This window comes from Vombatus ursinus, unplaced genomic scaffold (genome assembly GCF_900497805.2).
Source record: "Vombatus ursinus unplaced genomic scaffold, bare-nosed wombat genome assembly UNPS02010769.1, whole genome shotgun sequence".
In the NCBI taxonomy this organism is placed as follows: domain Eukaryota; kingdom Metazoa; phylum Chordata; class Mammalia; order Diprotodontia; family Vombatidae; genus Vombatus; species Vombatus ursinus.
The window spans coordinates 4,382,101-4,410,023 of record NW_020950547.1 but is presented as its reverse complement, the minus strand read 5'-3'; the positions used below and the strand labels follow the sequence as shown (position 1 = coordinate 4,410,023).

The 27,923-nt window shown below is 45.3% G+C and overlaps 2 protein-coding genes across 3 annotated transcripts; both read left to right on the top strand.

The window, feature by feature from the left end:
- Positions 1 to 259: 259 nt before the first annotated feature.
- RAB5B (RAB5B, member RAS oncogene family) lies at positions 260 to 20,864 on the top strand. Its single transcript, XM_027855093.1, has 6 exons — positions 260 to 349; positions 12,836 to 13,076; positions 14,126 to 14,277; positions 14,998 to 15,120; positions 15,663 to 15,756; positions 16,112 to 20,864. Exons 2-6 carry the CDS (start codon positions 12,914 to 12,916, stop codon positions 16,225 to 16,227), a joined length of 648 nt encoding a protein of 215 aa, XP_027710894.1. The 5' UTR covers positions 260 to 349; positions 12,836 to 12,913; the 3' UTR covers positions 16,228 to 20,864.
- Positions 20,865 to 21,227: 363 nt separating this feature from the next.
- On the top strand, positions 21,228 to 25,948 carry SUOX (sulfite oxidase). 2 transcript variants are annotated; one of them, XM_027855091.1, is made up of 4 exons: positions 21,228 to 21,306; positions 22,527 to 22,598; positions 22,944 to 23,115; positions 23,939 to 25,948. In XM_027855091.1, the coding sequence occupies exons 2-4, from the start codon at positions 22,543 to 22,545 to the stop codon at positions 25,346 to 25,348; spliced, it is 1,638 nt and encodes a 545-aa protein (XP_027710892.1). In that variant the 5' UTR covers positions 21,228 to 21,306; positions 22,527 to 22,542; the 3' UTR covers positions 25,349 to 25,948. The 2 variants fall into 2 exon arrangements, with proteins under 2 accessions (XP_027710892.1, XP_027710893.1); XM_027855092.1 differs by lacking the exon at positions 21,228 to 21,306 and adding an exon at positions 21,468 to 21,507.
- Positions 25,949 to 27,923: the final 1,975 nt, after the last annotated feature.

Here is a 27,923-nt window from a genome sequence, read left to right as displayed (position 1 = left end):
TACAGATGTCCGTTAACAGCACACCGCCCCCTACCTCGGAAACTTCGCTCTTTAATGGCTGCTCATTTGCATGGAACTTCGTGGTCTATTGGTTGTGTGCTTCGTCCGTCAGGGCTCTCTCTGGTATCCGTTAGCGACAATGCCGGAAGAACCCACCTCCCCAAAGACGATTGGCGAATGTGTCGACGTAAGCCCCACCTCCGGCGGTGGTTGGGGGAAGCTGCTATTGGTCGAGGCCGCCGCCCCAGGGTGAGGAGAAGGAGGAGGAGGTGGAGAAGGGTTTGGTTGACTTGCAGCTGTTTGTCTGTTCGACACAGGCTCGGGCCCGATTGGGTAGACGGAGGCTTAGGTATTGGGGCTGGTGGAGCCGGAGGGGCTAGGGCGGAAGGAGGCGCCGGTGAACTGGGAAGGAGGGAGGCCTGCTTTGCGGGTGGTAAGAGGACTGGGCTTCGGCGCCCTCCGGGGCCAGGGAAGTACTGGGGATGAAGGGGGCAGGGATGGGCAGGCCTAACGGGGAGCTCTTGAGTCGGGGGACGGGCGGGAAGGGAGAGCCAAGTTAGTGGGGAGGGGTCTGAGGTATTGGAAAAGGTAAGAAGACAGGCTGGGAGGTTACTAGACCCAGCCAGGCCTGGCTCTGGTCGGAGTGGGATGCGATAGGGTGGGCCTGGCGCATTCTGGAGGTGAGGGGTGAAGGGGGACTGGGCCCTGCAGACCAAAGGGGATTGCTTGGGGCAGGGGTTGGCTTCATTGGGATGGCAAAGAGGGCGAACTAGATCTAGGCGCTGGAGAAAAGGGGTTGGGGAAGTGGATGAAATAAGCCCATTTGCAGGGCGCCAAGGTAGAAGTGGGTGGTGGAGGGGCCACATCTGACAGACAGCTTGGAGCAAGGAAATGAGGGGGGTTATTGGAACTGGGCTGCAAGGGAGCCGCTTAATGGATGGAAATAAGGATGAATTGGGAATGTTCATGAAGGGTTCTTAGGTGGTTGATATTGGAGTCAAGCGTAAGTGGAGAAGATCCCAAAAGGGGCTGGGATGGAGTGACGGAACTTTAATGGTAATTTAAGGAGTTTAGCTGAGGGAGATTTGGACTCACTGGAAAGAGTTAAGGTGAAAGAAGTAAGCTTTGTTTAAGCTGGAGGAATGGAGAAGTTGGGAAACTTGACACACACTTTGGGATCGGTTAAGGATCTTTTGGGAAGCTATGGGTTTCTTGTCCACTTGAGTGGACAAGTATTGGAGGGAGGGTGGTCAGCAATTCTTGATAGCCACAGAGTTAGAAGTAATAGAAACCGGTGTGGTATGATGTTTAGTTTTTGGGGTTTTTTTTCTGTTTGGTAACAACCCCAAACTCAAATCTTCCTTCCTCACCCCACATGAAAGTACAGTTGAATGGAGTGTTCAGTCTTTCTAATTTTTGTCTACCTGAGAATTTCATTTGTGAGGGAGCTGAAAAGTTTGTTTGAGGAGGGTATGATTAGCTTAGCTTCATTCCTATCTGTATAATAAGGTAGTGTTGGTGCTTTGTGGGTGGGCTCCCCCCCCAGAAGTAGAGAATGGAAGAAATTGAATTAATCGTCTTAGAAAGGTGCTTGGAGTCATCACCAGTTAGAGTTAGATGAAACTTTCAATGTGGGACTCTCTGGCCTTTCCTGGCCGGTGATGGATGGAGTTGGGTGGACCAAATTTTTTTCGAAGGACCTTGGGTGAGGTTGCTTTGGAGAGGATTTGACTTAGAGTGGAAAAATTCTACTCAGGAGCTTGGTTTGTTGGTCCATTGCTACCTGTCACTAATGGGCTTGGTTTCTTTATTATTGGGAAATGATATTGGACAGTGGCAGCATCTGTAGGATTTGGATGAGAGGGCTGATGGGTTGCAGAGTCAGAGATGAGAGGCCCTGTTGTTATTCACCCCCAAGATCCCTACCTAGCAAAGCCATAACTGTATTATTGACCTCCCAAGAGGTTAGTCTAGAAGTGTTGAAGATTGGAGGCCTATTGGTTTTTTCCCCCTTGAGAATTTTTTTTATTATTCTTTTTATTATAGTATTTTCCCATCACTATTTTACCCTGAAAAAAAGAAACAGATGGCAAAGCACCTCACATAACATGGTTTTTCTCCCTAACCCCATCCCTATCACTTAGAAGGCTGTGTGGCCAAAGATAGTTTTGCCTACTCTCTCCCCCTAACTCTGCCTCCTAACCCATTCCATATCCATCTTCCTTTTTTTGTGTGCCTGTCTTAGTTCCTCTTCAATGATTGATTATCACAGTTCTGTTTCCTTTTGCCCTGCCCCTCTTGCCTCTTTGAGCAGATATTTTGTTCAATTTTCATTTGCAGCTGTTCAAGCAGATAGCTTCTTTGCTAATCGTCCTATTGCCTGATATTCTAGGTATAATTTCCCCATCAACATATCTTTCTGCAGATTGCAGTTAGGTAACTTAGGACATTCTTCCCAACCAAATTGCCCAAATGCCTTTCTAATCTGGGAATAGATACGAAATATAGTACTTTGCTTAGGGGAGATTTATTGTCCAGTGAAAATCCAAGACCTTTTATGTTCTAGGTTGGGGTCTCTGACTGCCATATGATCTTTAGAACTGCCAATTCCTTACCCCAGTATATGGGTTCTTTCAAATTTTGGACCCCTTGGTCTGTATTGGTTTCACCAGTGACTTAGGTCTTTGAGTCTCCCTGGCTCTACAATTGATTTCCATATAGATTCTACAGTACTATTTGAACTACTTTTCTTAGAACAAAGTATTTCATATTATGGTCCAGTGGCTTGTGATTTAAGCTTGTTTCATTGGTATTAGGAAGCTTCTAGTCAGTATTCCTTTAATGCCCAATCCTTGTCCTTCCAGAGTTCCCATTCTCTCATCCACAGAACGAGTCCTATACAAAATTGTGAGGTAGACAAAGTGTCTTATGTGCCATTCTTCCTTATTTTTTATTCCATAGTTGGTAGGTCCTTCCTTTACTCCCTCCCTCAGGTTTCCACTTTTGTGGACCAGCCCACAGGTTACCACACAAGCAATCATAGAATCCAAGTTGGCAGGGATGTGATGAGGTCATCTGGTTTAATTTGTATCTGAATAGAAATCTTCTATGGTAGTACTTCAAAAATGGTTAATCTGTCTCAGCTTAAAGTGATGGAAAGTTCACTGTATTTAGAAGCAGTCCTCTCCGTTTTTAGACACGTTAGGAAGCCTTTCCTTATATTGAGTGAAAATTTGGTTTTCTCACCATTTTGGTTGGCCTGTTTCACCTTTCTTCCTAAAATGTCTTGTGGAGACCTGAACCCAGTACTTCAGATTTGTTCCAACCAGGGCCAAGTGGAACAGGACCGTTACCTCCCTTACTTTGATCACAGGCTGCATTACCAGAAGCTTAAAGATTCCATTAACCTTTTTGGCTACCATATCACTCTGTCTACTCATATTGAACTTGCAGTCTTCTGAAACACCCAGATCTCTTTCACATGAACTATTCTGTATTCATGCCTTTCCCATCGGGTACAATTAGAACCAGTGATTTCATTCATATAGGGAACACCTAGTGAGGGATTCCTTCTGCTAATGCAGATCAGGTGCTGTGCAACTTAGACACGTAGTGGCACTGAGAAGGTTAGTCACATGCTGAGGGTCATACAATTCATTATGTGTCAGGTTTGACTGGACCCCTGGATATCTTTATTTTGAGGGTGGCTGTCTTCACTGCTGTACTTGCTCAGCTATAGGGATTTTATGTTTATCTCTATTAATTTGATCACATTAAAGCCAGCCTATTGTTCTAGGCCTTTTTTATTCTTTCTTGGTTCTGTTATCCAGGTTTGTGTGATTTGCACATTTGATAGTCATCTCATTCATACCTCATCCAAGTCACAGAATTTGAGAGTTGGAAAGGGCCTCAGCAGCTATCTAGTCTAACTCACATGGGAAAGGAATCCCTACTGCACAGTTCCTGACAAGAGGCCCTGCAGCCTCTGCTTGGATACCTCTGAGGGGTAAATACCGCCTCTCAAGGCAGGCCATTCCACTTTTAGATAGCTACATTTGTTAGCAAGTGTTTCCTGAAATTAAGCCTCTTTGTAACTTTCACATTTTGTTCTCCATCCCATCCTTTTAGGCCATCAGAACAAGTGTGATCCTTCCTCCACATGATAGCCTTTAAAATGCTTGAGCTCTCAGCTCTCATGGTCTACATTGAGCCATCTCTTCTCCAGGCTAGACATTTCCTAGTCCCTTCCTCATACGTCACGGACTCGAGGGCCATCGCTGGCCTAGTTGTCCTTTGGACACTCCTTAGCGTATCAGTGCCCTTAAACCACGGTGCCCCAAAGTGAGCACAGCACTCCAGATGAGGTCTGTCAGGGGCATTAGAAAGAACGCTTCTTTGTGAACGGGAAAGAATTGGGGTCTGTGGAAGCGGTGGAACAAAATTCCATCTGAGGGGCTCGAAGCTCACTCCACTTTGTGATTCCTCTCATATTGACTTGACGTGTTTAGGAGGTCCTGAGGGTCAGGCCTGGGGGTGGGGCCAGTGAGTGCAGCCTGAGAGACTTGGAGTCATGGTGGAGTCAACTGCTACATCTTGGAAATCATATTCTAACTCACTTTTATATAGTGCTTTGCAAACACTTTGTTCACAACCACCCTTTGAGGTAGGTTGTACAAGTGTCATCTCCATTTTTGCAGATGAGGAAACTGAGTCTCAAAGAGGTTGAAAATGGAGCAGCCCTATGGGAGGACAGATGCCATAATTCATTTGCTTAATATTTATTAAAGTCTTCTTATCACAACCCACTCCTCCCAACTCCTTCCCCCAGGATCTGAGAAAAGATGAAATCATGAACATGACCAGTGACTGAACTGAGCAAAGGGCAGCCCAGGTGAGGAAGGTGTGTAACTGATATTTGAGCCAAGTTATGATTTCTGCCCAGAATTTTCTTTGAGTCCTTTCTGGCTCTAATATGACAGTTGTTGCCTGAGACCTCTTCAGGGATTCGTAGTGGGGGTGATAACTCATGTTCTGGGACCTGGTTGTGTTTGTTTTTTCGTTCCATTTAAAAAATTATTTAAAATGGTAGTCACCCTAGTGCTGAAGCTAAGAAGACCACTTGTTTGGTGAGATTAGGACATATAAGTTGTAGTAACGGGTAACAGGAAGCACAGTTAGCCCATGTGAGTTACTGTAATGCCTTGTGGGTCAAGTCCCACAGACTGGTGAAGGGGGTGGATTTCTATCCCAGAGAGCTTCTGAAGTACTAGGCAATAAAAATGAGGTCTCTGATAGGAAAGAGTCCCATCTCATCAGCATTATTAGCCTTCCTGCAAGAGAACAGAGTAATGAATAGGGTGCTAGAGGAGAGCAGAATTGATTCTGTTCTCCTTTCCTCAGTCTTTCTAGATTAGCATTAGAAGGTTTGCACCGCCTTAAAGATAAGAGATAAGAATTCTGCTTGTCTTTTGGGGAGATGTAGATGGGAGTAGAAGTGGCATAAATACCATTTAAACCACTGACTGATTAAATGACATGGGGCATATCATCTCTTCCCTGCTAGAGATGGTTGCCCCTCTCTGTTTCATGTTGGATAGGAAGACTCTCAGGAAGGTGATTCCCTATTTTTTATAATAAGGTTGGTCCTGACAGTTCACAGGGAAAATTAGTCTATGTTAATTTGCTCAATCAAGTTAGATTTGATATCTCATTTTTGTTCTTATATCTTGAGCTTTATCCAGAGTTCAGTAAGTCTGAGAAGCAGGATTGTGTCATTGAAAGAGCATCTTACTGGGAGTTCCTTGAGTTTGTTTTCTCTCTGCCCCTGTGTGATGTGGGCAAATCAGTTGACATCTGTTTCTTAATTTTCTCATTTGTAAAATGAAGGGCTTGTATTATATTATCTGATGTACTGGAAGGAGCCCTGGCTTGGGTCAAAATCCCATGGCTAATACTTACAGCTTGTGTGACTGTCAGTCACTTGGCCTCTTTGGCATTGAGTTTTCTCATCTATAAAATGAGGGTGTTGGACTTGCTCGCTCCTGAGGACCCTTCCAGCTCTCAATCTAAGGTCCTGTGGCTGACGGGTTCCTTGCCAGCTTTAATAGTCTGTCATCTCTGTGAAGAGGCTGCTGCTTCTCCAGTCTACTGACTTCAGAGATGCCAACACTGGAGAAGGCCTGGATGATGATATTCAGAATCAGTCGATTACAAGGAATGCATTGGTTTGGTAGCAAGGCCTTGTTTTATAAAACAGATTGGAGTCTACAATGCAGTCAACTTTTGCAATTGGATTGAACCATCTTTGGAAAGCAGCTATTTGCCAGGGAGTTGAAACCTATCGCTGGGTGACAGACTCCTGGAGGCTGAAAACTCAGTTGAGATGGTTGATAGGTAGAAGGGACACTTAAGGTGTAAAATTATTCTTGTCCTTGCTGGACTAGCAAACTATAAGAAAATGTTCCTGTAAGACCTCCTTTTCTGTCCTGCTTGGGAATCTTCCAGTACTCAGCAAGCCTCCTTTAATTGACTTGACTGGTCAAGTTCCAGCCCTTCCTAGTTTTCCCTTGAAGCTGAGGATCATTTCCAACTATGAGTGCAGTGATTGTGATTTGGGTGTTTTACAGACTCCATCTTTTCTTCCTGTCTATAGTGGTTAGCCTGTATCTATTATGTGTCTCCCTTCCCCTCCCGTTATTTTTTTCCCTAGGCCTAGAGTGATATGACTGGCAAATAAAGACCTTGTTCGACGTGATGAGCCAGGTTTTCCTATTTCAGAACAGTGGTGCTGTCACTTAGCATAGAGCTATTCTCAGTGGTTCCTTAGTGAGAGGAAGAAGGTTAAGAAGCTTCGGGGCAGAGTACAAAAGATACAAAAGAGATACAGAGATACAAAATTTGGATAATATAGTCCAATACAGCACACACAAATATTTGGATAATATAGTACAATACAGCACACACAAATGACTATGATATAAAATAACGAACAAATGAATATGAAAGGTACAAATAGTTCTGGGTGAAGCTGGGAGGTTATGATAGGCTTCCCACAGGGACTAGAATTTGAATTGTACTTTTTTTTTTTTTTTGGTGAGGCAGTCGAGGTTAAGTGACTTGCCCAAGGTCACACAGCTAGTACATGTCAAGTGTTTGGTCTGAGGCCAGATTTGAACTCAGGTGAAGGCCTGACTTCAGGGCCAGAGCTCTATCCACTGCGCCACCTAGCTGCCCCTGAATTGTACTTTAAAGAACCAGTAGGAATAGGTGGTGAGGTGGGAAATTCTATGCATAGAGAACTTGAGCAAAGGCAGAAAAGTATTAGGCATGTACTGGAAACATTAGACAGTCCAGTTTGTTTGGGTCCTAGTGTATGTAGAGGGAAATAGTATGAGTTAAGTCTAGAAAAGTAGCATGGTGCCAGATTGTAGAGACCTTTTTATGGCAATTAAAGGAGTTTGAACTTGACTCATAGGCATTAGTGAGCAGAGGAGAGTAACCTAACCAGATTTATGGAGTATTCAGTTCAGTTCAACAAACAGTAGTGTGTCAGTTTTGTGAATGATAGATTATTGGGGTGGGGGGTAGAGCAGAGAATGGAGATAGAAATACTTGTTAGAAGATTGCTGTGGAGTGTGATGTCTGTGGGAATAGAAAATCAAGGTTAGATGCAAGAAATATTTAGGCAGAATTGACAAGAGTAGATAACTGAGGGAGGAGGAAGAAAGATAACAGAGAATGAGAGAATGAGTACTTCTGACAAAAATATTAAAGTCAAAATAAGAAGCTAATTTTGGAGAAAAGATAAAAAGCTATTTTTTTTGAATATCACAAATTTTAGAGTTGGAAAGACCTCAGCAACCATCTTTAGTCTAACCTATACCCAAAAGAAATCCCCAGTATAAAAAGGTACAGGTAGTCATCCAACCTGTGGTCGATATGTCGATATGGAATATACATATAGAAAATGGGGCCTAGAGCTCAGAAGAGAGGGCAAGGTGTGGAGCAGGGGTGGGGAACCTGCAGCCTCAAGGCCACAGATTTTGGTCAGTTATCTGCATAGAGTTGATAGTTAAGCCCTGGAAACAAATAGATTGTCAAAGGAGAGAATGTAGAGAGAAAAGAGAGTGGAGGACAGAACTTGGAAAATTCCCACCTTAAGTTTTGAAAGAAGATGAGGAAATGATGGGCCTCATCTATAGTACCTCAGTACTGATATTCTGTATCTGTCTTTGTATCTCTTTGCCAGGAGCACTATTCCGTACCTTTTCTTCCCATCTCTGTTCTGTCGCTTTCCCCTCCTGATGGGCTTCTCTTCCCAATTACATGCAGCTTTGATCCTTGCATCCAGATATTCTAGACATCTTAATTAATGGTAGATCCAGAAGACCTATCCCTCTGTATCCTCCATAGAGCATTTACTCAGCAGACTGAAGGAAATGGAAAGCTTTCCTCTGGTTCTAGTGCAGCACTGAGGCTGTCCGTTTTTATTCCTCACACTTGATACTTACTACATGATGGGCCTCCCTCCTTTTTGAACACATGTCCTCAAGGGTGTTTTTTCCTTTTTACACATAGTAGTCTACTTATACCTTCCATAGATCTTCCCAGTGCTTTGCAGGTCACCTGGAATTTAATTTAATACTTCTGAAATCTTGCTCTTCTGTGCTTTGTTGCCAGATAGGATCATTACTTCATTTAGCTACGGGTTGGAACAGATGGTTTCTGAGCTTGCTTCTATCTTTGAGATTCTGTGACAAGGAGAATATTAGTACAGGTGACAGTTGAAAGCATCGAAAATGGATAGAGCACGGGCCCTAGAGTCAGGAGGACCTGAGTTCAAATTTGACCTCAGACACTTGACTTTAACTAGCTGTACAACCCTGAGCAAGTCACTTAACCCTGATTGCCTTGGGAAAAGAAAGCACTGCACAACTTCCCAAATAGAATCCAGTCCTCTTTCTTCCGTTTCATTACTGGATCCAAGTTTATTGTTCATCAGTAGTCAATGGGCTTTCTGCCAGACTACTGCCATAATCTGAGCAGTGACGGTGTTTTTTATCCACTAATGTAGATGTTTGGGCTGATCTCTGAGTGGTAGTAGGTGTCACTGTCATAAACAGCTTCATTGGAATAAATGAAGTATCAGCCTCTCTTCCTAAAGATGCATGATTTGGATCGTTTCCTATTTCTCTTGAAACCCAAATCAGTTAAATTAAGATTTTCCTTTTTTAAAAATATACTCTCTTACACTTAGAGCCTTCACACATTATAGTTATGGAATTGCTTTCATTGTGCTTCTGCTTTAACCTCAACGAATAAATGAAACTTATTGACCTTTTTCAGGGATCATTGACTTTGATAGCAAAAGGGTTCCTTACTGCTGCCATTGGTGTGCCATATCATTTCCCAAATTGTTGTCTTGGTGCCAGGCTTAGTACTTTCGGGGTTCACAAAATCCTGTTCTTCAACCTAACTTACCCAGTTATTCCCAGGAAGACAGAGCGTGGGTTTGGAACCAATCTTGATTACTAAATGGTGTTCATCTAATACTTCCTGAGTACCTTCTGTGGGAGATGAATATGACTGTTGCTACCCTTTAAGGAAATTAAAAGTTGAATGTTTTCAGTACATAAGAGAGAGCTAAAATGCTGAGTTTGGAAGACAGAGAAATCATTCCCCGCTGGAGGAAATTAGGGAAAGCTTCATTAAGGAGGTAGTATTTGGTCTACTTGTCCTTCACACATGACATTCTATTTCTCACCTCTATGCTTTTGTACAAATTATCCTGTGTCTGGAATGCCCTACCTCCTCATTGACACATTAGAACCAAGAGCATCCTCTTTCAGAATTCAGCTCAACTGTTACCTTCTCTGGGAAGCCTTTCCTCATTCTTTCTAGCTGCTCCCCTGGAAAACAAAACAAAACTAACCTTGTATTTACTTTGTATATCTTTTGTATCTACTTGTATTTATTTCTTCCTCTCTCAATCCCTTGACTTCATTTCCATTATTTCCTCCTTTACTCCGTTCTCTGGCGCAAACCTTCCACTACATGTACCTTTGATTCCATCATCCCTTCCCATCTTCTCTATAAAATTGCCCCTACTATCTCATCTCCAATCTCACCCTATCTACCATTTTTCAGAAACCTAAAGATACATTTAGGTCTTCTTGATCCTTAAAAAACCCTTACCATACCTGAAAGCTATCATCCTATTTCTCTCATCCCTCTTTGTCAAATTCCTTGAAAAAACCATTCATACTTAGTGCCTTCAATTACTCTTCTCTCATTTTCATCTAAATTTTTTCCATTTGGGCTTCCAGTCTCATCACTCAACTGAAGTTACTCTCTCCAACATTGCTGCAGATTGTTAATTGTCAAATGTAATGGCTCTTCCCAGTCTTAACCCTTCTTGACCTCCCTTTAGCCTTTAACGCTGTCCAGCACTGCTGGAGAGACTTCTCCTATCTTGGGTTTCCCTCCCTCAAACCCATTCCTTCCAAAGTGCCCTGTTACTGTTAAGGGTTCTACTGTCCTTCCAGTCACCCTGATTCATAACTTCAGCATTGAGTTCATAACCTTGACATTCCTCTTACCCTAAATATCCAGTCAGTTGCCAAATCTTGTCATTTCTGTCTCTGTAACATTTCTTGCATACTCTTCTATCTATTCACATAACCACCATCCTAATTGAGGCCCTCATCACTTCTCACCAGGACTATTGCAATAACCTCTTAATTGGTCTCCCTTCCTCTATTCATTCTCTCTCTCTCTCTCTTTTTCTCTCTCTTTCACACACACACACACATTCTCTCTCTCTCTCTCTCTCTCTCTGTCTCTCTCTCACACACTTCCCAGTCCATCATCTACACAAATACTAATGTAAATTCCAGCATTCCCACTCAGTAAACTTCAATTGTTACCTCTAGGATTAAATGTAAATGCTTATATTTAGCATTTAAAGCTCTTCAAACCCTGGCCCCTTCCTCCCATTCTGCTCTTACCCTTTACTCTCCTCTAAGTAGTCTACAGTGCAGCTATACTGGCTTGCTCACTGTTCCTCACCCCCATCTCCACACCTTCACACTGGCTGACTGGCATGTGCTTTCTCCTCACCTCTGCCTCATGGGAGTCCCAGTTTCCTTCAAGACTTTCTCTGTGAAGCTTATCCAGGTTCCCAGTTGCTAGAGTCCTCCCTACCTTCCTTCCTTCCTTTCAGAACTTATTTGTATTCATCTTGTATATATTCTGTAAGCATGTATGCATACAGATTGTCTCCCCTGTGAAGTATAAGCTCCTTGGGATCAGGGACTGTTGTACTTCTGACTTTGTAGTTGCAGGGCTAGCACAATGCCTAGTACATAGATGTTTAACGAAGACTCATTGATTGATATTTAGATGTTGTTTTCACTGATCACTGTGAGCTCCTTGAAGACAAGGACTATTTCATTTTTGTCTTTGTCATCTTGAATACCTAGCACAATGACTGGCACATAGTAGGCACTTTAACAAATGCTAGTTGATTGATCTTGTGATGGGCCTTAAGGATGGGTAGGATTTTGGCAGGTGGAGGTGAGAGAGGGAAGATATTTCATAAAGAGAGAAGAATGTGAGCAGGGTCTCAGAATTAGAAAACCTACAAATATATTTGGGGAGTGAAACATAGTCTGATTTAATTGGAAGGTAAGTGAAGGGAACCTACCATCTTTCAAGTGATTCCCTAACATATAGGTGACTAGAAGCCACAGGTAAACTCCTTGACATACCTCTCCCCCTACCCTCAACCTGAGGTTGTGGCTGCCAGGTCCACATGGAATGGAGAGTGTAATCCAGTCTGTAGGCACCAGGAAGACAGCTGTGAGTGAGACAGTAGGGAGGGTTTGCTGACTCATGTGTGATAAAAACCATGGTTTTCTCTAACCTTTGTTTGAAGAGTTGAACTACAGCTGGAAAAGACAGTAGGCTGGGAATGGAAGACTGGTTGGAATTTTAGAAATGACCTTTTATAAAAAACCTGGACAGGGTATGAGGGGTGTAGGACTAGAAACTGCATTGTACTGTCATAGAAGTCCTAATCACTCATCAGAAAGTGCTCCACCCCATCCCTGGAGGGCAATTTGAAAACCTGCACAAAAGTACCAAAGAAATACCTGGGGATGTACCAGGATAGCTAAAGGGTAGAACTGGGCTTTCTCCAGGCTGATTAGGGTTTGATTTTACTGGGGCCCAAAATGGTTTATGTGGAGTCAAAGAAAGTTCTTGGAGGTTATAAAATCCCAGGAAAAATGAATAAGGGGTAGGGATTTTCTGTCACCTTTAGTTTCCATCTCAAATTCCACGTCAACTCTTTTGTCAGTAGAAATCAGGTCAGGGATTAGGTGTTTTTTTGGCTCGTTTTGGGGGCTTGAGGTGTGGGGTCAGTTAAGTTTTGTTATATATATATAGATTTCTTGTTACATTTCCGTTCATCTTAGGATATCAGATTCCAACTGCTCCCAGAGGAAATGTGCTATGGTGAAAAGAGCGTTGGACTTATGGTCAGAGTTCTAGTCCTACAAAATCTGAGTTCTAGTCCTACTTAACCAGCTTTATGACCTTTGATAAGTCACTTAATCTGTGTGCCTCGGTTTCTCATCTGTAAACAGAGATAATATTTTTACTCCTGACCTCACAAGATAATTGTGAAAGAACTGCTTTGCAGCCATAAATACTGCATATATTTGAGCTGCTATTGTAATTTTGGTGACAAGTGAAAGAAGGTAAGTCTCCATCCCGTTCTTAGAGAGAGTGATTGGAATGGGTTTACATTGTAAGTACCTAATTTCTTTTTCAGGACTGCGGAGAAGCTGGGAAGCCCCCTTCCCCTCCCCCCCTTCCCCATCCCCACCCCACCCCACCCTAATATTTGACCATGACAAGCAGAGGCGCAGCTCGGCCCAATGGCCAGCCCCAGGCTAGCAAGATCTGCCAGTTCAAACTCGTCCTGCTGGGGGAGTCCGCTGTAGGCAAGTCTAGCTTAGTGCTGCGCTTTGTCAAGGGGCAATTCCATGAATACCAGGAGAGCACCATTGGAGGTAAGTGTTGGGTGAAGCCCTTGGTAGAATATCTAGAGATCCTAGGGACTAGGCTGAATGACTTAGTATAAAAGCATTTATTAAGTGCTTCACTGAATAAACATCTGAGATGGCTGAGCCTGCCATCCAGCTTTAAAATCTAATTAATCATTTATGGTTTAAGACTTGATGCTTCTTTGAAGAAGATAATAGACTTTCTTTCTTCTTTCATTAGATACTTTTTCTTTTGACTACCTGTAATCTGGGGTTAGAAGTAGGGGGATCTTGATACAAGATGACTCCTCTACTCAGTAAACTTCAGGGGTTCCCCATCACCTACAGGATCAAATACAAAATTCTCTGTTTGGAGTTCAAAGCCATTCCTAACCAGTCCTTACTGCCCCTGCCCACACGTCCCCCTCACCCCCACCCTGAATTTTCTCTGACTGTCCTTTCAAGACCTAATTAAAATCCCACCTTCTACAGAAAGCCTTTTCCCAGTCCCTCTTAATTTTACTGCCCTACCTTCCCTCTGTTAATTATTTTCAATTTAACCTGTATGTAGTTGTTTAGTGTCTCCCCCATCAGATTGTGAGCTTCTTGTGGGCAAGGACTGTCTTTGTCTTTTACCTTTCTTTGTATCATGAGCACTTGGCACAGTCACTGGCACATAGTAGATACTTAATAAATGTTTATTGATTGACTGACACAAGTGCTTATCACTCACATCAATTTTGTGAGGAAAGTGGTATGTAAATCGTAACTGTTTCAGTTTATCTTCTTCTCCACCCCACAGTTCCTGGTAGTTCATCTATTAAAACTTCTGGGCAGAAAGAACTTAATCATACCCTGGAGGGGTTGTTGTCTGTCCAGCTTATGAATAAGAGAAACATATGGAAGCTGTGGAAGAGAAAACCCAGTCTTTCCCTGAATTTGAACGACACCTATGCTTAGAAGTGCTAAGTGTAATGGATGGGGGAGAGGGTTTCCCAGCCACCTCCTCATTTGCTGCTTTTTCTGTTCTTCTCCCTTGGCCCTCCCTCCTCCCCCCCTGAATTTTTTTTCCACAGCCGCCTTCCTCACACAGTCAGTCTGTCTGGATGACACAACAGTCAAGTTTGAGATCTGGGACACAGCAGGACAGGAACGATACCACAGCTTGGCACCCATGTACTACCGAGGTGCTCAGGCTGCTATTGTGGTCTATGACATCACTAACCAGGTAAGTGATGAAGATAAAGTTCCCCGATTTTGGAATTTTGAGAATTGGATAGTCAGAATTTTGAATCTAATCTATATGGGCAGAGCCTAGGACAAGGTACTATAGGAGAACATAAAAGAAGAATAATAGCTTACATGTATATAGTGGTTTACAGCTTACAGTCTGCTCTTCTCACAATAACAATGTGAAGCAGGTAAGATGAATATTATCTCCATTTTACAGAATAGGAAACTGAAACTCAGAAGGTTAAGTGACTGCCTAATTATGAAGCTAGCAAATATCAGAGCCAGAATTCTTAAGTGTATTGTTATTTCCACTATATTTTCAAGTTTAGTTGGGAAAACAAGATATACATATTTGAAGTAGCTTACCTGTACTGTAAAATCTCTGGACACAAAGTATATAAGTATATAAGAGGAGTTAGCACTCATGTGGTTTCAGGGAAGAAAGTCTTCCAGTCAGAGAGGAATTTGGAAGGTGATGGACATGAATTGGCAGAGGAGTTCAGAATACACCTCCTTTGGGGCAGCTAGGTAGTGCAGTGAATAGAGCTCTGGCCTTGGAGTCAGGAGGACCTGAGTTCAAATCCAGCCTCAGACACTTAACACTTACTAGCTGTGTGACCCTGGGCAAGTCACTTAACCCCAATCGCCTCACCATAAAGCAAAAAAAAAAAAAAAAAGAATACACCTCCTTCCCCACTTTCCTCTGTTTCCCCAGGAAACCTTTGCCCGGGCAAAGACATGGGTGAAAGAACTGCAGCGACAGGCCAGTCCCAGCATTGTCATTGCCCTGGCAGGAAACAAGGCTGACTTGGCCAACAAGCGCATGGTGGAATATGAAGTAAGGGGGCCCGGAGAGTTCCTTCCCAAGAGCTTCACTTCTCCCCAAGACAATTTGTTCTCATCTCTTCCTTTTCTAGACACTTCTTCCCTTCACATTTCAGCACTGAGCCAAATATAGCAGACTAACACCTATAAGAATTGGGGGATTTGTGAATTGTTGGGAAATGTCAGAACCACGGGTTAGAGGGAAATAGGAGGATCAATATGAAGAGAAGAAGGAAGGCGGGTAATTTAGTAGATGAGGTTTCCTAAGTTTCAGGGTCATCTCAAGTTTCTCAACTTATCCATTATCCCTTACCACCACTTGTTGGGTTTCGTAAGCATCTCTGTGTCCAAGAACATGAATTTTGAATCCTGTAGATGATATTCTTCCCTGCTGGAATAACTAACAAAATGGTCCAGCAAGCTGGAGTGGGATAGTAGGATTGGTGTGAGTTAACTAAAGGGAAGGAACCATGGGTACTGCCTAACCCTGATGCAGATATGGAAATGCAGCTCTACATTCTGAACTTCCAAATGCCTTACCCTGATCCTTTGCAGGAGGCCCAGGCATATGCAGATGACAACAGCTTATTGTTTATGGAGACGTCGGCCAAGACAGCCATGAATGTGAATGACCTCTTCTTGGCTATAGGTAAGGGCAGGATAACCCAATGTCCTTCTTAACTTCTCTTCCTTAGTCTCACAACCAATTAGCAGCAACCTAAAGTGCAGGGATAGCTAGATGGCAATGTCTTAGGATGTTAGGTAAGGAAATTCTTTAGCCAGCTTTTAATAGAAACTTCGTGATGGAGAGTCCTTTGTGGTATCTGGTCTCTCCTTTTAATTGTGGTCTCAGCCCTTTTCTCCTTGGCCCCTGACTGCAGTGCAGTTGGAGAATCTTGACCTCCACCTTCCTTAGAACATTCCACTGGTGTCCCCTCCCCACCAAGACTTTCTCTTTTTGAAGTGAAATCATCTATTTTCTGTCTCTTGTATCTCGTCTCTAGCTAAGAAATTGCCCAAGAGTGAACCTCAAAACATGGGAGGTACAGCAGGCCGAAGCCGAGGTGTGGATCTCCATGAGCAGTCACAGCAGAACAAGAGCCAGTGTTGTAGCAACTGATGGGGTGGCTGGCAGCAAATGAGTGTGGAGCAAGCACGAGAGCTAAGACATAACTTCAGTCCCCACCCCTCAGCACACAGCCCCTTCGATAACAGCACACTGAGCCCTGGCTCCCAAAGGCCACCTCCCAACAGCTCCGTCATGGCACTTGTTAATGCTTCAGCAACCAACAACAACAGGCAGCTGTTGCCACCGGCCTCCCACCCTCTGCCCTGGGGCTTAAGGGGGGTGGTTAGCTCCCCCTGGAACTTACCTTCCAAAACAAACTCTCTTCACTTTGTATTATAGGTGCAAGACAATAACCTACTTATCTGTCTTTCTCTTCCCATCCTTCGTCCCCATGTCTTCAGATAACATTTTTGTCACTTGCTCCTTCTGCTTTCCATCAATAACTGGTTTTGGTCCCTTTCCCCACCTTGATGTTCCCCTCTTCCCAGGGTTGGAGAGGTGAACTTGAGATATGAGAAGGGGTTAACAGCACATCCACATTGGTAACCTGGGGGGGGGGTGGGAGGGAATAAGGGTCTGGCAGGAAAATAGCTCCTTTTTTCTCATTATATAATGGTTGTTTCCCACATTCGAAGAAAGCTGCAGTGTCCATGATCCTCTTCTTCTACCCCTGGGTGGTTGGATGGGAAACTTCTGGGCAAAGGTGAAAATAGGAGAAAAGTGTGCAGGGTCATGCTGAGTTAGTTAACCTGGGCAGAGGAAGAGGCTTAGGGCTCCATGGGAACTCTGTAGTACTTTCTCTGCCTTTATTTTCCCTTGGCCTTTGGGGGCTCTTCCCCCATGGTGATTCAGCCCCAGGGTCTTCCAAAGAACCGTTATTGGGTGCCTTTTTCTTGGCTCTGCTGTGGTCTAGTTGGAGGAGGGACCAGTCTCTGATACCCATCCTCTGATTGATATACATATAGAATTGTTTTCCTCATTGGCCTCAGCCCCATCACCTGTTCTGTCTCAACCCTGGACATGGCCTATCACTGCAGTTTGCACTTTAGTTGATGGTTGGTTTATTTGGGATGCTTATTTTATGGGGTTTTTAACGCACACACCTTCCTTTTTTAACTACGTGGAAAGTGAGGTGTATACGAGGTCTGTGGGGTGGGTGAGAAAGGGCAGTGGCAGCTACCCAAGCCAAACCCTCTCTCCTCCTTGACCCTACCCCCAAACTTTGATTCCTCTCCACCTTACCCACTCCTCAAACCTTCACTATGCTTGAGACCTTAACACTCTGAAGACCTGGTGGGGAGACTGAGATTGAAGAGTGTTCAGGGAAGCACAGGCCAAGGTAGAGATTAAGGCATGTCCTAGGCAAGAGGCAGGAGTATGGGGAGAGGGGAGGACAACTACCTTTCCCTCAAATGGGAGTCACTCATTTTGATGCCCTATCCCTGTTATCTTTTCTACTTCCCTGTAAATAGGTATGATGATCTCTTTCCCCATTGTACAGTCTGTCATGCCCTTTGGCTTCCCTACAGGCCCCAGTCACACCCTATTTTTTCTGTCAGGATCCCTAGCCTTTTCTACCCCTACTCCTTTGACTTATTCTTCAACATCCCACTCCTGAGGGAGAATGACAACTCATATTCCTAGGAGCCATGGCCCCCATATCCTGCTCTTTTGTCACCACTCCCTCCATGGGACCATGGGAGCGTAAGCCACAAAGTCCTAGTTGTAGTCCCACAGACCATACTGGCTGCTCTTCTGGCCAGTGAAGTAGCTAGTTTCAAGAGTTCCTTCACAAAAGTGTTACTCTGTTAAGAGGGATTAAAACACTTGCTGCATCCAGAGTATAGATCTCTGATGTAAAGGTTAGGTGGAAAAGGGCATGGGTTTAGAGTATTTGGGGAAAATTGTCAAGGGAGCAAATTCCAGGAGGAAGTAGAAGATTACTCTTGCTCCAGGTTTCCTCTTGTTCATCATTAGGAATGTGATCTAATATTTAGGAGAAAGCTATTCAGGACCATGGCTGACTTCTGAGCCCCAGGGTTTAAGAGTCCTACCTGTTTTCCTGGCCCACAGACACTTGAACTGCCTTACCTGTCTCAAACATACCAAAAAAAAAAAAAGCTATGAAATTTGTAACCGTAAGACCTTGTCGCATTCATCTTAAGACCTTCAGCTGAGCTCTCAGTGGCATCCTTAATTCCCCGGGGGCCTGGCAGATTCTTTTTCCTTCTCTTAAGGTTGCCATCAAGTCGTCAAACACCCAAACACTCTGCATTCTTCAAAGAAGCTGGGGAACTAGAAGGGATCTCTAGGTCTCTGCATATTTGTGTGTCTATCCCTTGGAGTGAAGGTATATCTTTGTCTTGGGATTGGAGTCTTTTCCCCAGAAGATTCTCTTTACTCCCCCCGCCACCACCACCACACACACATACACACTTAAGGAACAAGATTGGCCTTAGCTTCTTTGGCTTGTCTACTGCCTTCCTTCCCTTTTCTGCTTGCCTCTGGGCTCAGTGAGACTGTAGCTTCACTGGACTCTGGGAGTTTTTTAATTTTTTCTGCCTTTTTTTTTTCCCAATCAATTGTTTTTATGGGGTTTTTTTGAAACTTTTTTTTTTGCTTCTAGAAACCATTTGTCTTTTCTCCCTTTCCCTTCTCTAAATATAACAATCGTGGTAACAGAATGCACCTGCTGATTTACCAATGTATTTAATGTAAGTAAAAAAGAAAAGAGGGGAAAAAAAGAGGAAAAAAGTGTATTAGTGTTTCTTTCCTGCTGTTTTTCTAGCTGAAGCTAGATGTTGGGAAAGGAGGGGGCAGCTACATTGAATCAAAACGTCTAGTTTGATGCCATTTTCCATCTCAGAACACTGAAGGAGGCTTCAGGAGGGGCCAAAGTTACTGTTTTGGGTTTTTTGGGGTTTTTTTTGGTAGGATCTTCTGTTTCTAAAAGAGCAAATCACTTCTAAAGGTTATCAGATCCCTTTGGAGTTTCTCCAATACTCTTCTAACCTTTTTTTGTGTCATGGCCCCCTTTGGCAGTCTGGTGAAAGCTATAGCCCCCTTCTCAGACAATCTTTTTAAAAATGCATAATCAAGCGAAATGCTAAATTTCAGTTAAAATTTGGTGAAAATAAAGTTGTCAAAATTTTCCTATCCAAGTTCATGGACCCCTTGTGAGACCTAAGTCTCCTCTGATATTTATCATCTTTCCCTCTTGTTATATTGCCATTTCCTACACCAGAGGAAAAGAGAATGGAAGACAGGATGTCTACGTGCCCACAGCATAGGAAGTGGAAGAGCAGGAGTCCCTTTTTCTCCCTATGCTGAGGTGTCAGACTTGGTTTAATTAGTATGCCAGTAAGACAGGTGGGGAGCAGGCCTCCTGGACCACTAGTTTGTGCCCAAGTCTATAGAGTTTGATACTACTTCAGAGCTTTTTATTGTACTCTCTCACTTGGTTTACTGCACCTTTGATACTGCAATCAGTACTGTCAGGACCCCCTTCACATTACTATCCATCTCCTTGTTCTCTTCACTAGTCAGGCTTTTTCTGTTACTAGAGAGGAGGGGAGCATGATTGAAGCAGTCTGGCTGTAGTGTAGTAGGGTCATCCTGTCACTGGGGGGCGGTGTGGGAATGTCAAAACACAAGACCCCCAACTTAAGGGTACCCCGTAGATTTCATTTCTACTCACTCCTGCCAGGACCTGGGGATATGAGAATCATATTTTAACCTCGATTCCATAGCCTCAAGGGGCAAATGGTCACGGAAGGGAGACGTCACCGGTAAGAAAGCAAAAGCTGGAGTATACCACTTTTTAAAAAGACATGTTTTGAAGTTGCAGGTGAGAGAACTTGAGCATCACTCGCTCAATTCGACACACACTGTGCCCAAGGGCAAGGTACAGAGCTAAATACTGGAGATTAAAGGCAAAAATCAAATCCCGTTTAAATGCTACTTCAATGTCGGGGTCATGCAGGAGAAGCAAAGTATTGCTCTCCGGATGGATTTCGGTATTTCAACTTGTTTCTCTCTGGCTCTTGGGTTTGGGGTATCTAGAGAGAGACTAGCTGCCGAAATCACCTGGAGGCATAGGTATGACCATTCCACTGACCTTAAATCTCCGTAGCTTCCTGTAGCCTTGTTTTAGTTACCCCACTGCCCTTTAACACTTCTACCTAAACAGGACATACATCTTTCTGTGGATTTTCCCAGAATGCAACCCCTTCGTCCTGCCTTTAAGAAACTTCCGTCAAGCCTTAGACTTCACTTCCTTCCCTGGAACCCTCAGCTCAAAGTGCTCTCATCCTCGTGTTTTCCTAGGACACTCAAGGTCTTTTGCCTCCATCACTCTCTACCCCTTATTATATATGTGTATTGATACTTATGATGTATCAAGAGAACGTAGGAAGGCCCGTAGACATATTTCGTGGACTCCCCTGTGGCGGATTTATGGGAGAATCTGAAGGAGAGTCATAATGGTTGGGTAGCCAGCAGTATTTTTGGAGGAAATAACCCACATCAGTGGGTTCACAGATCGATTAGTCTTGGAGCTCACAATATCCTTTCCAATAGAATGTAAGCTTCTGGGAGGCAGGGACCTTGTTTTTCTTTTCTTTGTGCTCAGCGCCAAGCACAATACTTTGCACTTGGTAGAAGCTTAATAAATATTTCTTGAACGTTGACTACTGATTAGAGTTACTGGCGGGTGTCGTCCTCAATCAGCTTACCCCTCGATATACCATTGAGGTCCCTTCTATCTTTCCCTTCTCAGGTTCCTGGTAGATGGGTCTCCATCCCCCTGGTCTGTTCATTTCCCCAAACCTGCTGGATCTCTAAGACTGAAGCATTAACTCAGGGAACCAGCAGAAGATGAGCACCCGAATTCCCAGCCTTCAGTTATTTACCCGTCCCCTACTACTCGAAAGCTAGCTAAACAAGTAAACTAGGGTGAGAATACCTTTCTGTGGGATTCCTCATCCCGTCAATAGTTGGGGGATAATTGGAGGAGTGAGAGTGGTCCTTTAAATCCCGCCCTGACGTCACCACCTGGAGTCCCCGCCCTTTCCACTAAAGATTCGGACTAAGACCTGAAGAAGCGCCGCTGCTGCCAGAACGCTGCTCCGGGTAGGAGACGGGAGGGAAAAAGGAAGACGGAATAAAGGGGGAACGGGGTGTGTCTGAGAGCACCTCTAGGGGTTGGGGGTGGGATGGGAAGGACATGCCTACGTCATGGGGTGGGGGTGGGGTGCAGGGTATTGCTCTAAAATCCTTTTCTCTTCCTCCCCGCCATATCTGGCATGGGCCTGGGCAGCTGACCCCCCCATTGTGAGTACCACCTCCTGGTCCCGGCTCCGCCCCCCCACTCCAGAGGAAATGGATTGTACGTTACCCCCACTGGCGGGATGATGCCCATTAGAAGGCCGCCTCGGCCAAACCAGAGCAGAAGGGCATTGGCAGGGCTCACCTTAGAAAAAGTAGTTCTTTGTCCCAAAGGGCCCAGTGTGCGATGTGAAGGTGGTGGGAGTCCGATGCTAAACAGTAGAGTTCAGTTCCCCCTTTTTCCAAGGTCACAGATCTTCCCGACTGATTCCTCTTCCTTGGCATCCCCTGGTTACTGTCTCTGCCTTCTTACTTAGACTGACTCCCTCAGTTGTTTAAACCCCAACTGTCCTTCAACAGGCATGAAACACCCTTCGCGGGCCCAGATTTTTCTAGTGTCTTGCTTTCCCTCCATTACTTTGCTTCTAACTAAAGGGCTAGGAGACAGAAAGCTGTTGGAGTGACAATTGTGAAGTTCCCTTTTTCTTTACCTTAGAGAAGAATTCAGCCCGTTCAGCGACAGGTGGGATAATAACCCCTCAGTTTGCTGAGCTCAGGAATGGCAAGAGAATGGCTAGGATAGGAGTGGGGACCCAGGCATATTGATTGTCAGATGTTTTTTATGAAGAATGAGGGATCTGCTCTACCTCATTTCTCCCTGTTTTAGCTTGCTCCCTAACTAAAACAAAACAAAACTTGCTTTTTGGTTATCGCATGAGTGTATAATATAGATACTAGACTAGGCGTCATTCTCATCGATTGAGGGAAAGAGGGAAAAAGAGGACAATTGCTTTTAGGAAATCCATCACATTTATTCCTATATTGTCTTTGTACCTGACAGTCTCCTTTAGTCCATTCTGTCCCCGTGAAGGACTGAGGTTGGGATTCTATCAGTTACCTCTTTTTCCTAATGAAGTTGGCAGTAGTCCCTTTCATCATTCCTCTATCTCTTAAGTCTCACTTCTGAAGGCCTCCCCTCCCTTTGCTCCATGGTGATTACTTTTTTTTTTCTCGCTTTTTCCTAGAATCTTGGTGTCTATAATGCTGTTGCTACAAAGAATTGCTGTTTCTGGCCTTAGAAATTCTAGGTTTGACAGGTATGCCTTATCCCAGAACAGTTTCTTACTTCTATATCTCCTCTGTTTCAGTATTTTATGATTTGTTATCTTATCTTATCTCCTTGGGGTAGTTAACTGCCTTTAATAGCTAGGAAGGATTATAGGTAGGGAAGGTGGATCCTGGGAAAGAACAAATTCTAGCTAAGGAAATGAAAAGACCCAGGTATTTAGCTTCCTTTATGGCTTAGCCTGGGACATCTTACTCCTTCATCCTTAAAGAGGTATGGATAGCATCAACCTGATGCTATCCAAAACCCTTGCATGTAGCTCCTTCTGGGATGAAGTGTGGTAGGGAGTATCACTGATTCTTTCTCCTCTTTATAGGTTGATTGTCCCAAAGCTGTATCCCCATGTCTGCTTTACCAGTGATCCCTCTCATCTCCAAAGCCCCAAACCTCACTTTTCTAATGGCAGCACCTCTTCTGGACACTGGGCAGTAGCAGGGGCACTGCTGGGCGTTGGGGCTGTACTGGCCTATGGAAACCATAGAGAAAAGGTAGAGTGGAAATTTGGTGACTAAGTTGACTGGGTTGCAAGGCAGTAATAAATGTTTGTTGAATTAAATAATAGCTAGCTAGCATTTATATAGTGCTCTTAAGCTTGCATAATGCTTTACAAATATTATCTCATGGGGCAGCTAGGTGGTGCAGTGGATAGAGCACTGGTCCTGAAGTCAGGAGGACCTGAGTTCAAATCCGGCCTCAGAGCAAAGACTTGACTCTAGCTGTGTGACCCTGGGCAAGTCACTTAACCCTAACTGCCTAAAAAAAGGGAAAAAAAAACAAATATTATCTCATTTGACCTTCACAACTATCCTGGGATGTAGATGCTATTATTAAGATCCTCATTTTACAGAAGAAGAAACTGAGGCAGACAATGACTTGCCCAGGATCACACAGTGAGTTAAGTATAGGAAGCCAGATTTAAACTCAATTCTTCCTTACTCCAGATCCAGCACTCTATTCACTGTGCCACCTTGCAACCACATTGAAGAGAAGGAATTGCTGTTGGGCTAATTATGACATATTTGTATATGGCTTTAAAGATTACAAAATATTTGCTCAGGGCAACCCTGCAAGATAAGTAGTACAAGAGTTATCTCCATTTTATAGCTGACAAAATTGGGGCTTGTAGAGAGTAAATGACTTATCCAGTAACACACAGATAGTATGCCAGGATTTGAAACCCTAACCCCAGTCTTATGACTCCCAGGTTCTCTGGTACCATATACTATGTGGACTGGGCTGGGTGAAACAAAAAGGTTGATAGCACCCTCCCATGATTTTTTCCTTCTGTCTCCTCTCCTCCATCCCCCACAGGCTGCCAAAGATTCACTACCTGTATACACAAAGGCAGAAGTGAGGCGTCATGGAAGTCTTGAGACACGGGTCTGGGTAACTTTGGGCCATGAGGTCTTTGATGTCACAGACTTTGTAGCCATACACCCAGGTGGACCATCTAAATTATTGCTTGCTGCAGGGGGACCACTGGAGCCTTTCTGGGCTCTCTATGCAGCACACAACCAGCCACATGTTCGTGAGCTCCTAGCTGAATATAAGATTGGGGAGCTAAGCCCTGATGAGGAAAGATCTTCTGACCAAGTTTGCACTGATCCTTATGCCAGTGACCCTCCCAGACACCCTGCTTTGCAGATCAACAGCCAGAAGCCTTTTAATGCAGAACCACCCCTTGAGCTCTTGGGTGAGAGCTACATCACACCCAATCCTCTCTTTTTCACACGAAATCACCTGCCTGTACCCACCATAGACCCTGCCACATACCATCTGCAAGTGGAAGGGCCCCCAGGTGGTCAGACACTGAGCCTGTCTCTAGATGATCTCCGTCGCTTCCCCAAGCACCAGGTCACAGTCACCCTGCAGTGTGCTGGGAACCGTCGAAGTGAGATGGCCCAAGTTAAATCTGTAAAAGGGTTAAACTGGGGGGCAGGAGCCATTAGCACAGCCCAGTGGGGTGGTGCCCGGCTCCGAGATGTTTTGATCCAGGCTGGCCATTCACCCTCTGGCTCTGAAACCCATGTATGTTTTGAAGGGCTGGACTATGACCCCACAGGGACAGCCTATGGAGCCTCCATTCCCCTGGCTCGGGCCATGGATCCTGAAGGCGATGTTTTGCTGGCTTATGAGATGAATGGGCAGCCACTGCCCCCTGACCATGGTTTCCCAGTAAGGGTGGTGGTGCCTGGTGTAGTGGGTGCCCGACATGTCAAGTGGCTGGGAAAGGTAAGCATCAGCCCTGAGGAAAGTCCTAGCCATTGGCAACGTCGTGATTACAAAGGCTTCTGTCCCTCAGTAGATTGGGACAAAGTGGACTTTGACTCTGCTCCAGCCATTCAGGAGCTCCCTGTCCAGTCAGCCATCACAGAGCCCAGGGAAGGGCAAACAATAGAGCCTGGGGAGTTGACTGTGAAGGGCTATGCTTGGAGTGGGGGCGGCAGGGCTATAATCAGGGTGGATGTATCTCTGGATGGTGGCCTGACCTGGCAAGAGGCAAAGCTGGAAGGGGAGGCACAGGCACCAAGGAGAGCCTGGGCATGGCGACTGTGGCAGCTGACAGCACCAGTACCTACTGACTGGAAGGAACTGAACATTATATGTAAGGCTGTGGATGATGGATACAATGTGCAGCCTGACACTGTGACCCCTATCTGGAACCTTCGAGGTGTGCTCACTAATGCTTGGCACCGTGTCCATGTTCAGGTAGCCCCATAAAAAACAATTACTGCAGCCTTGACACCTTTAAACCACCCTTCTCAATCTCTTACCCTTCCAAACTATTTCTGGCTTGAATTCTTCCCTTTTCCATAGACATTCAAAAACTCCTCTATCCTCTGGTTTTCTCTCCTTCTCAGACTCTATCCCTGGGATAGCCCCACCCCTTCCCCCTTCCACAAATATATATATATCCCCTTCCCTAACCACCTCCAGGCATACATACTTCCATTCATGCCTTCCTCCTAACTTCAAGGACTGGTACTGATGATTTTCTCTAAATTAATTCCATTGTGATATCTACCTCATACTATGTGGTCCTTCAGACTCTTCTCTGAGATTGAGTTGGAAGCTGTCTGGACAGAAATTGGAACTGGATGGAAGTATCAATCAGTGTAATAACACCTGCTACCACCTCTTCTCTCTCCAGCCTTTTAATTTCCCTGTCACCTCTGTTGCCTTCCATTTATATGCATAATGTTGATGTTTATTACCTGTCCCCAGCTCCCAGGGCAGAGGGGACTGTGAAGAAAAAACAGGGATTGTAACCCCTTCTTATTTTTTTAATTATATCAATAAAGTTTCTGTTTATTCTGCTTAGTCTTTGGTCTGTTGCCTGGGCAGAAGGGCCAGGAAGAGAGTAGGAAAAGAAATATAGGGTGGGAGGCTGCATACACAAGCGAATTGTGTACACATGACGAAGGGGTGGCAGCATGGTCACAACAAAGAACAGGAAGCAAAGCAGATGCCTAACAAATTGAATGTAATGGAATTATACTGTGTTGAGGAATACAGAGAAACAAGGGAAGACTTGTGAACGAATGTAAAATGAAGAAAGCAGAACCAGGAAAACAATATACATAATCATTCAAAATCCAAACAATGCTGTGAAGTTATAACTACCAAGCTTCACCCCAAAGAAGAGAAGGCATCTCCTGCTTTTTTTTTCTTTTTTGGAGGTGAAGGGCTTTGGGTGTGGAATATTACATATAATGGAAGTTCCCCCCCCCAATATTGGTTAGTTTTGCTTTTTTTTCTTTCCGTTTGTTGTAAGGGATGGCTCTCTAGTGGAGGGAGAGGGATAGTAATTATAAGTAAATATGAATAATGTAAACCCAAAAGATTTCAATAAAATTGATTTTTAAAACTTTCTAAATTTGGAGTCAGCCAAGGTGACTCCATTTAAATCCCCACTGCAATTTGCTCAAGGTCACATAACGTTTAAGAAAACTATGCCCCTTAAGTTTTCTTTTCCCAGTCGCTCTATTCTCACCGCCCTTTGCTTAACCTCCCTCGGCTGCAGTTTACTCGTCTGTAAAATGAGCCTTGGAATAAATTGCATTTAATGAGTCTTCTAACTCTAGGATCCGAAGGAGTCGGGCAGAGAGCAGCGGAGGTGGGTATTTTATTTGGCGCTCCTCAAACGAAGCCCCGCCCCCCCAACGGGGGGGGGGGAAGAATGTAAACTCCTAGAGGGCAGGGGCGGTGTCAGTTTTACTCCTTTTATCCCAGAGCTTGGTACCTAGAAGGCACTTAAAGACTAACTGAATCTTTGAGAGCGAGCCAAGGACTACCAGAAAGAAAGCAAGAGGGCTTAGAACTCCCCTCCCTTCCTCTCTAAATTACTTGTTAACAGACTGGATACAATCCTGAGGATCCCCAAGGCGAAGGGAGGAGACGGGTGGGGAAAGCCTGGGGGGTGTGCACGGGGGTCCCACAGCCGAATGCGGATGATGCCGATCACACGGTTAGATACAGAGGCTGCTACACGTTCCGTACCGCCACCCCCAGGAGGGCGCCAGCTCGACTCGATGCCCTCGGTGTTCGGCTGCTCTCACCTGGCTCTGCTCCTTTTCCCCAGCAGCCTCCCCGGCGCCGGAGCGCTCGGTGTTCGTCCACGCAGCCTGTCGCCTGGCACTGGGACCGGAAGTTGTTCGGGGGAGGGGGGGACGGCTGTGATGGGGGGGGGCTCGAGGGGGGGGTCCGTCCCTCCTCAGGTGAAGCAGCCGATGGAGATGGAGCCGCCGCCGAGCGCCCTCACCCCGGCTCTGGCCCGGCTGCCACCGCCTCAGTGACCCCGCCCCCCGTGACCCCCCAGCCCCGAGCCGGCCGGGCCGGGGGGCTTCCCCCCCACTGCCCCGCCCCCCTCGTCCCCAACACTTTCCCCCCCCCGCCCCTCCGCTCGCGCGCGCGCGCGTACGCGGAGCCGCCTCAGGTGAGTGAGGGGCGGGGCTTGGGCGCGCGCGGGGGGCGGGGGGCGGGGCCCAGGCAGCCTGGGGGCGGGGCCTGAGGGGGCAAGGGCGTGAAGTGTTGGGGGGTGGGGGGAGGCCTGGGACGCCTCGGGTCCCGGGGCCCGGGTCTGGGGGTGAGCAGAGGGCGGGGAAGGGAGAAAGGGTGGGGAGGGTGTAAGGGGGCATGGCCCCCGTGGGCTGGGGTGGGTGGGGGAGGTTGGTCGGTAGCCCTAGAGGGAGGGGAGACCTAGCAGGGCGCGGAGAGAAAGAAAGAGGGGCAAGGGCTGGAGGGGGAGGAACCCTGAGGATGGGGGAGACAAGTGAGATTGGGGCAGAGAGAAAGC

Coding starts and splice junctions, on each gene's coding strand:
- RAB5B (XM_027855093.1), top strand. CDS start 12,914: ATGACAAGCAGAGGCGCAGCTCGGCCCAATGGCCAGCCCCAGGCTAGC. Junction 13,077..14,125: donor CCAGGAGAGCACCATTGGAG/GTAAGTGTTGGG, acceptor TTTTTTCCACAG/CCGCCTTCCTCACACAGTCA. Junction 14,278..14,997: donor TCTATGACATCACTAACCAG/GTAAGTGATGAA, acceptor CTGTTTCCCCAG/GAAACCTTTGCCCGGGCAAA.
- SUOX (XM_027855091.1), top strand. CDS start 22,543: ATGCTGTTGCTACAAAGAATTGCTGTTTCTGGCCTTAGAAATTCTAGG. Junction 22,599..22,943: donor AGAAATTCTAGGTTTGACAG/GTATGCCTTATC, acceptor TCCTCTTTATAG/GTTGATTGTCCCAAAGCTGT. Junction 23,116..23,938: donor ATGGAAACCATAGAGAAAAG/GTAGAGTGGAAA, acceptor CATCCCCCACAG/GCTGCCAAAGATTCACTACC.